At 34.7% G+C, this 10,041-nt stretch overlaps 1 protein-coding gene across 1 annotated transcript in view; it reads right to left on the bottom strand.

Moving 5' to 3' along the window:
• Positions 1–7,894: 7,894 nt before the first annotated feature.
• The window catches only part of LOC138305009 (cytochrome P450 4F6-like), a 13,139-nt gene continuing 10,992 nt past the window's right edge, over positions 7,895–10,041 (bottom strand). Inside the window, exons 9-10 of the mRNA XM_069245423.1 lie at positions 8,507–8,630; positions 7,895–8,105 (exon numbers count right to left, since the gene is read on the bottom strand). Of these exons, the coding sequence (XP_069101524.1) occupies positions 7,895–8,105; positions 8,507–8,630 (335 nt within the window). The remainder of the gene's footprint in view (positions 8,106–8,506; positions 8,631–10,041) is intronic.

The raw sequence follows: 10,041 nt of genomic DNA, 5'->3' as shown, positions 1-10,041 counted from the left end.
AACATGGTGTTATAATCTTATACAACTTACATCCTAACTGAGCGCGTATCTATTAGGTAAAACATGGCTTGTGTTATATCTTACTTACATCTAACATGAGCGCGTCTATACCAGTAATAAACATGACTATGTGTAAAATTGTGTGTTATATCTTACAACCTACATCTAACTGAGCTCTATACCGTAAAACATGTAATGTGTATCTTATCTTATAACTTACATCTAACATGAACTTGTGTTATATCTTATAATTCTTACATCTAACTGAGCACGTCTATACGTAAACGTGGCTTGTGTTATATCTTATAACTTATAACTGTGAGCAGTCTATACAGTACCTTACAACTGACAGTTCGTCTATACGTAAATACATGGCTTTGTGTTATATCTTACAAACTTACATCTAACTGAGCGCGTTTTATACGTAAAACATGGCTTGTGTTATATCTTACAACTTACATCTAACTGAGCGCGTCTATACGTAAAACATGGCTTGTGTTATATCTTACAACTTTACATCTAACTGAGCGCGCGTCTATAACGTAAAACATGGGCTTGTGATTATATCTTAAACTACAACTGATAAGTTCTTTAAAACGATACATTTTTAATTTAAAACATAAAACTTAGGATTTTATACGTAAACGCTTTTTGTTTCAGTTAATATTCAAATAAACGCGACATTGATAAAAATAGGTTAAAACATTCGCAGAATACCACAAGATTAAGGTCATCTATTTGTAAAAATTTTGTTATACTATGACACTTACATCTTTATCTCTCCTCAAAACGGACCTTAAAAATGTCATGTTTAGGTTACACCTAAAATGAGCGCGTTATTAAAAAACATGGTATTGGTGTGACCACGTGGTCTTCATCCAGTACAACATAACTTGAACCTGAAAAAGTGAAAAAAAGATTACATGTTATATATATAAATTTAATTTATGAAAATATCAAAGAAAACAATTGTTAAACAAAGCTTACAATTTATCGAGCGCTCGTGCAAAAATCCTGGGCCTCGAACTCACGATCTACGTAAAACGGCACGTTATATCTTACAACTATCGTCTATACGTAAAAATGTGTTATAAGCTATATTTACATACATCTATACGTTTTATAAAACATGGCTTGTAGTTAATCTTAGCTTACATAACTGAGCGCGTTATACGTAAAACATATGTTTATATACAACTTACAATAACTGAGTTTTATATACGTAAAACATGGGTGTTTGTGGTATAAGGCATTTACATCTAACTGAGCGCGTCTATGGTAAAAAGCATTGTTGTGTTATATCTTATACACTTACATCTAAAAAACATTTACGTGTGTTATATCTTATACTATACATTAACATGACATTATATACGTAAAATGGCTTGTGTTACCTCACATGTCAAGTTACAAACTGAGCGTCTATATAAAACGATATCGATTATAACTTACATCTACTGAGCGCGTATATACGTAAAAGCATATGTTATATCTTATAACTTACATTAACTGAGCAGTCTATACGTAAAAATTGCTTGTGTTAACTTACAACTTAAATTAAGCGTCTATTAACTTTATATCTTAACTTACCCTAAAATTCTATACGTAAAATATCTTACAACTTACATCTAACTGAGCGCGTCTATACGTAAAACATGGCTTGTGTTATGTTTTATCTTAAACTTTCAATAACTTATAAATGCTTTTTAAAACATGGCCTTGTGTTATATCTTAAAATCTAATAACATATATTTACTGAAAAAATCTATACGTAAAACATTTGTATATTTATAACTTACAACTATCTCGCGTCTATGTACCTTTTAGTTATCTTATAACTTACATCTAATGATCGCGTCTATAAAAAATATATTTTAACGAAATATGCTTATACGAGGATTAGTTATCAAACATCAATAACTGTTTTTACTATATGAAACATGGAATTGTGTTATTTTTTACTTAACAATACTGACACGCTATACGTAAGGATATTGAATGTTGTGTGTATTATTTTAAATTTACATTTTAGCGCAATACGTAAAACATCTTGTATATATCTCAACTTATCTAACTGAGCGCGTTATACGTAAAACATGAATTGTGTTTTAATCTTTTAACATCTAACTGAGCGCGTCTATACGTAAAACAGGGAAATGTTGATCTTTTAACTTATTTTAACATGTCCAGTACACATGGGGGTTATATCATTAAACTTAATCTAAAAAGATTGATTAAATATATTTAATTAATCATAAATGTAAAAAATTACAAATACAACTTGATATGCTAAAAATATATCTTATAGCTTAAAGGTAAAAAAATTTAAAACATCTTACATCTAACTGAGCGCGTCTATTACGTAAAACATCGTTTTATTTAGGAACTTACATCTAACGGTACCCAACAGGTTATACGTAAAACATGCTATGGCTTGTGTTATAACATGCGCCACACTGTGGCGTGGCGCAGTGGTAAAACATGGCTGTGTTATATCTTACAACTTATCACATTTCAAAAAGCGCTTCTAATGTAAAAAATGTGTGATATATATCTGTACATGTACAGGTAAATGAGCGGTTTACGTGAAAACACTTGTATATTATGTCTTATAAACCCTAAATATGAGCGCGATTAAAACACTTGTGTAAATTACAATTACATCTAATGACTGCACTACGTATAATTAAAACAATTACATTAACTGATATACGTAAAATCTTTGTTTTCAAAAATTCAACCTTTTAATGTACAATCCGTAAAACATACACATATTATATATGACTTACTTCATGGCTTTGTTATTTTTACAATAACCTTTTTTATTATTAAACACTTGGTCAAAATTTACATTACAATTACTTACTACATGAGTCTTATTAAAACTATAAACACATCTAACATATACGTAAACATGGCTTTAAAATCAATACTTACATACTTTATACGAATTATACGTAAAACATCGTGGTAGGTAAATATCTTAACTTAACCTTGAGGCAATTTAATATACGTATTATACATTTTACTTGATTAATTGATGTTCTAAAAGTTTTTTGTAATTGTGTTTATAACAATTTAAACTAATTGCGCAAGACGTAAAAATCTTTCTGAATCTTACTACAGGTCACTCTTAATGTTTATGTACATTACTTACGTACATTTTCATATTGTTAGGATGTTTAAGTAACTTGTAATGTAAAACATGACTGTTCGATAATAATTTGCTTATTAAATACTTGTACATTTATAGTGTTGTGTTCTTGAATACGTACAATTACATTACTGACAGTAATCGATAATGGAAGATACAATATTCATGTCGTTACGTAAAAATGGATTTTTGTTCGACATGTATATATACACTACTGGCTGTAGGGAAAGTGTCAGTGTTAATCTTTACATATGTATTTATTTACTAAATCTATACATTTTTTAAAGAAAGTGTGAGGGAATAATAATGGTTTAAATTCGAATCTTACAATTACATTAATGATAGCAGTTAAGTAAAAAAAATGTTGTGAAATCTTAAATTCCATGATGCGTAAAACATGATACTTACTTGAACTGTAGGTCTACTGTGGGGTTAGGGAAAGTGTCAGGTCGATAATGGATATTTACATGTCGATAATGGATGTTTACATGTACTAACTGCAGGGTTAGGGAAAGTGTCAGGTCGATTATGGATGTTTACATGTATTTACTGTAGGGTTAGGGAAAGTGTCAGGTCGATAATGGATGTTACATGTACTTACTGTAGGGTTAGGGAAAGTGTCAGGTCGATAATGGATATTTACATGTACTTACTGGAGGGTTAGGGAAAGTGTCAGGTCGATAATGGATGTTTAACATGAACTTACTGTAGGGTTAGGGAAAGTGTCAGGTCGATAATGGATGTTTAAAATGTACTTACTGTAGGTTGAGGGAAAGTGTCAGGTCGATAATGAATGTTAACATGTACTTACTGGAGGGTTAGGAAAAGTGTCAGGTCGATAATGGATGTTTACATGTACTTACTGTAGGGTTAGGGACAGTGTCAGGTCGATAATGGATGTTTACATGTACTTACTGTAGTGTTAGGGAAAGTGTCAGGTCGATAATGGATGTTTAACATGTACTTACTGTAGGGTTAGGGAAAGTGTCAGGTCGATAATCGATGTTTACATGTATTTACTGTAGGGTTAGGGAAAGTGTCAGGTCGATAATGGATGTTACATGTACTTACTGTAGGGTTTGGAAAAGTGTCAGGTCGATAATGGATGTTTAAAATGTACTTACTGTAGGTTGAGGGAAAGTGTCAGGTCGATAATGAATGTTTACATGTACTTACTGTAGGGTTTGGAAAAGTGTCAAGTCGATAATGGATGTTTAAAATGTACTTACTGTAGGTTGAGGGAAAGTGTCAGGTCGATAATGAATGTTTACATGTACTTACTGTAAGGTTAGGGAAAGTGTCAGGTCGATAATGGATGTTACATGTACTTACTGTAGTGTTAGGGAAAGTGTCAGGTCGATAATGGATGTTTAACAAGTACTTACTGTAGGGTTAGGGAAAGTGTCAGCTCGATAATCGATGTTTACATGTATTTACTGTAGGGTTAGGGAAAGTGTCAGGTCGATAATGGATATTTACATGTCGATAATGGATGTTTACATGTACTAACTGCAGGGTTAGGGAAAGTGTCAGGTCGATTATGGATGTTTACATGTATTTACTGTAGGGTTAGGGAAAGTGTCAGGTCGATAATGGATGTTACATGTACTTACTGTAGGGTTAGGGAAAGTGTCAGGTCGATAATGGATATTTACATGTACTTACTGGAGGGTTAGGGAAAGTGTCAGGTCGATAATGGATGTTTAACATGAACTTACTGTAGGGTTAGGGAAAGTGTCAGGTCGATAATGGATGTTTAAAATGTACTTACTGTAGGTTGAGGGAAAGTGTCAGGTCGATAATGAATGTTAACATGTACTTACTGGAGGGTTAGGAAAAGTGTCAGGTCGATAATGGATGTTTACATGTATTTACTGTAAGGTTAGGGAAAGTGTCAGGTCGATAATGGATGTTACATGTACTTACTGTAGTGTTAGGGAAAGTGTCAGGTCGATAATGGATGTTTAACATGTACTTACTGTAGGGTTAGGGAAAGTGTCAGGTCGATAATCGATGTTTACATGTATTTACTGTAGGGTTAGGGAAAGTGTCAGGTCGATAATGGATGTTACATGTACTTACTGTAGGGTTTGGAAAAGTGTCAGGTCGATAATGGATGTTTAAAATGTACTTACTGTAGGTTGAGGGAAAGTGTCAGGTCGATAATGAATGTTTAAATGTACTTACTGTAGGGTTTGGAAAAGTGTCAGGTCGATAATGGATGTTTAAAATGTACTTACTGTAGGTTGAGGGAAAGTGTCAGGTGGATAATGAATGTTTACATGTACTAACTGTAGTGTTAGGGAAAGTGTCAGGTCGATAATGGATGTTACATGTACTTACTGTAGTGTTAGGGAAAGTGTCAGGTCGATAATGGATGTTTAACAAGTACTTACTGTAGGGTTAGGGAAAGTGTCAGCTCGATAATCGATGTTTACATGTATTTACTGTAGGGTTAGGGAAAGTGTCAGGTCGATAATGGATATTTACATGTCGATAATGGATGTTTACATGTACTAACTGCAGGGTAAGGGAAAGTGTCAGGTCGATTATGGATGTTTACATGTATTTACTGTAGGGTTAGGGAAAGTGTCAGGTCGATAATGGATGTTTACATGTACTTACTGGAGGGTTAGGGAAAGTGTCAGGTCGATAATGGATGTTTAACATGAACTTACTGTAGGGTTAGGGAAAGTGTCAGGTCGATAATGGATGTTTAAAATGTACTTACTGTAGGTTGAGGGAAAGTGTCAGGTCGATAATGAATGTTAACATGTACTTACTGGAGGGTTAGGAAAAGTGTCAGGTCGATAATGGATGTTTACATGTACTTACTGTAGGGTTAGGGAAAGTGTCAGGTCGATAATGGATGTTTACATGTACTTACTGTAGGGTTAGGGAAAGTGTCAGGTCGATAATGGATGTTTAACATGTACTTACTGTAGGGTTAGGGAAAGTGTCAGGTCGATAATGGATGTTTACATGTATTTACTGTAGGGTTAGGGAAAGTGTCAGGTCGATAATGGATGTTACATGTACTTACTGTAGGGTTTGGAAAAGTGTCAGGTCGATAATGGATGTTTAAAATGTACTTACTGTAGGTTGAGGGAAAGTGTCAGGTCGATAATGAATGTTTACATGTACTTACTGTAGGGTTTGGAAAAGTGTCAAGTCGATAATGGATGTTTAAAATGTACTTACTGTAGGTTGAGGGAAAGTGTCAGGTCGATAATGAATGTTTACATGTACTTACTGTAAGGTTAGGGAAAGTGTCAGGTCGATAATGGATGTTACATGTACTTACTGTAGTGTTAGGGAAAGTGTCAGGTCGATAATGGATGTTTAACAAGTACTTACTGTAGGGTTAGGGAAAGTGTCAGCTCGATAATCGATGTTTAACAAGTACTTACTGTAGGGTTAGGGAAAGTGTCAGCTCGATAATCGATGTTTACATGTCGATAATGGATGTTTACATGTACTAACTGCAGGGTTAGGGAAAGTGTCAGGTCGATTATGGATGTTTACATGTATTTACTGTAGGGTTAGGGAAAGTGTCAGGTCGATAATGGATGTTACATGTACTTACTGTAGGGTTAGGGAAAGTGTCAGGTCGATAATGAATGTTTACATGTACTTACTGTAAGGTTTGGAAAAGTGTCAGGTCGATAATGGATGTTTAAAATGTACTTACTGTAGGTTGAGGGAAAGTGTCAGGTCGATAATGAATGTTTACATGTACTTACTGTAGGGTTAGGGAAAGTGTCAGGTCGATAATGGATGTTACATGTACTTACTGTAGTGTTAGGGAAAGTGTCAGGTCGATAATGGATGTTTAACATGTACTTACTGTAGGGTTAGGGAAAGTGTCAGGTCGATAATCGATGTTTACATGTATTTACTGTAGGGTTAGGGAAAGTGTCAGGTCGATAATGGATATTTACATGTCGATAATGGATGTTTACATGTACTAACTGCAGGGTTAGGGAAAGTGTCAGGTCGATTATGGATGTTTACATGTATTTACTGTAGGGTTAGGGAAAGTGTCAGGTCGATAATGGATGTTACATGTACTTACTGTAGGGTTAGGGAAAGTGTCAGGTCGATAATGGATATTTACATGTACTTACTGGAGGGTTAGGGAAAGTGTCAGGTCGATAATGGATGTTTAACATGAACTTACTGTAGGGTTAGGGAAAGTGTCAGGTCGATAATGGATGTTTAAAATGTACTTACTGTAGGTTGAGGGAAAGTGTCAGGTCGATAATGAATGTTAACATGTACTTACTGGAGGGTTAGGAAAAGTGTCAGGTCGATAATGGATGTTTACATGTATTTACTGTAAGGTTAGGGAAAGTGTCAGGTCGATAATGGATGTTACATGTACTTACTGTAGTGTTAGGGAAAGTGTCAGGTCGATAATGGATGTTTAACATGTACTTACTGTAGGGTTAGGGAAAGTGTCAGGTCGATAATGGATGTTTACATGTACTTACTGTAGGGTTAGGGAAAGTGTCAGGTCGATAATGGATGTTACATGTACTTACTGTAGGGTTTGGAAAAGTGTCAGGTCGATAATGGATGTTTAAAATGTACTTACTGTAGGTTGAGGGAAAGTGTCAGGTCGATAATGAATGTTTACATGTACTTACTGTAGGGTTTGGAAAAGTGTCAGGTCGATAATGGATGTTTAAAATGTACTTACTGTAGGTTGAGGGAAAGTGTCAGGTCGATAATGAATGTTTAACATGTACTTACTGTAGGGTTAGGGAAAGTGTCAGGTCGATAATGGATGTTTAACATGTTGACGCCAATAATTCTGCCAGCAGGAATAGTGACTCCGTCAATTTCTAGGGGCTGTGTTAGAAGTCGCGACGTGTTTGCAACGGGCGGATACATTCGCAGGGTCTCCTTCAAGAACATGGCCATCCTCTGTAGTTTATTTATATCTTCCCTATAATGACAATAACACATTCAGTAAGTAATATCTTTATATGCAATATAGATAGCTAAATATTTCAGAGCATATCCCAGAAAGCAAGAATTGTAAGAATAGTCAAATTTAATTCAAGTAAACTTTCTTTTTTATGGCTATTGTTAGGCTATTCCAATCGCTTGTCATGCGTGGTTTGTTGTCCGACCTTTCGTCTGTTCATCTCTTAACAATTCTTGAATTTTGAAAATTGAAAATTGTTAACGCTATTTCTCAGGAAATACCGAAAGGATCAATCTAAAATTTTATCTGTAGTCCCACTTTGGACCATAGTTTTGCATATATAAGTTTTGGACCGATCAGTTTAATATATTTCATTTTACATGACAACTCTAGTAAGATCCTTTATATGATGTACTTGCCATTCTACGTAAGACTTGTCCCCCACAACTTGGCATACTTCCTGGTAAAGTTTTTCTTGCTCATCTGGGTACTTGCCAAGATTGTATATTGCCCAAGCCAATGATGATTTAGTTGTGTCATGGCCTTAGGTAAAAAAGGTAAATAGCATGATATAACAGTCAACACAATAAGATATCAACAAAGTTGATAGGCTTGGGAAATGAGTAATTTGATGAAGTTTAAATCAATTGGCTTTTAATTACATCAGGATTGCTCACAAACCACACATTTTTAATCAAAGTACTGAAAGTACTGCAGGAGGCGTAGCTCAGATTCTAGACAGGGTAATGATACATTGAAATATTAAAGATAATAGAGGTAATAGTACATGTTCAGGTTATTTTCAATCAATATGGATTGAAATAGCAGATTGAAAATTCCGTGCTTCCGCAGAATGACTGTTGTTTATTATAGGATAATGTGGATCAAATATTTGCAAATTGGTTAAATCATGGAAATGTTTAATCTTCTAAGGTTGTTAAAAATAAATGCTCCAAAGATCTTGAAAATATTGTATGGGAAACAATATGAACAATGAATAATGATATATAGAATAAAAATGATGCAAGACTAATGTATATTCCTTTTGAAAGTTTGTGTTGGTTTTTACATGTTTTAAATTTCAATCATGGTTTGAACTTTCTACCATCTGGGCAAAGTGTATGAAAGTGGTAGTTATGCTCCTGCTGAGCTCAGCATATACTGGCAGTAGAACGATTGGCTGACCCATTGCCAGTTTAATGTGACCAGGTGTGTTGGTATGCTTGGGTGTCTTCAGCGGCATGTTCCCGTGATATCATTATACATGTAGCACAATGAAAGGGCAAGAGTTCCACTATACAAGAAGACCCAACAAATACAGCGCAGTCTGTGCATGCTACACACAACATACATTGGAGGCCGTTCATGCCATTAATGAACCCAACAATCAAATATTGCCAAATCCAGTGTAAATCTGTCAATGTTAAATGATTTTTTTTCATATACTAAATAATCTTATCAACTTTAAATGAAGTATTTTAAAGGTTTATTGAAGTTTTGACAACAAGTTTTTAACAAAATTATCAACACTCACGGCTGTAAACTCGCCAGCCATTCCAGGACCAACACGGCGTCAGGTAATGGAGATGACCTCGCCGTTCTTGATGAACGTTAGATTTTCGTTCGGTCAAATTGAATAAAACATCGTCTAAATCATTGTCAGATTATATCCTTTTAGGCCTGTGATATTTAAATATCATGACATCGTACTTATAATTACAAATATATGCCGTAATATCAACAGCAGCGGCCATGATGGCGTCCCCGGTAACAAGAGTGAAGCAGTGAACACATGTGTGATTTTCTCGGTTAGTGCGTCGGCAGAGTTTGTAACAGTTGTCTCCCTTTGTACGGACTGTTCTTGTTGACATTTTCGTCTGTTTGGGGGAATTCCAGATCATTTTTATAAAATATTACTGGATAGGCCTAGCAATATTCGATTAAATACCCGTAA

This window comes from Argopecten irradians, chromosome 12 (genome assembly GCF_041381155.1).
Source record: "Argopecten irradians isolate NY chromosome 12, Ai_NY, whole genome shotgun sequence".
Taxonomy (NCBI): Eukaryota; Metazoa; Mollusca; class Bivalvia; order Pectinida; family Pectinidae; genus Argopecten; species Argopecten irradians.
The sequence above is the reverse complement of the archived record's forward strand: the minus strand, read 5'-3'. Positions and strand labels throughout refer to the sequence as shown.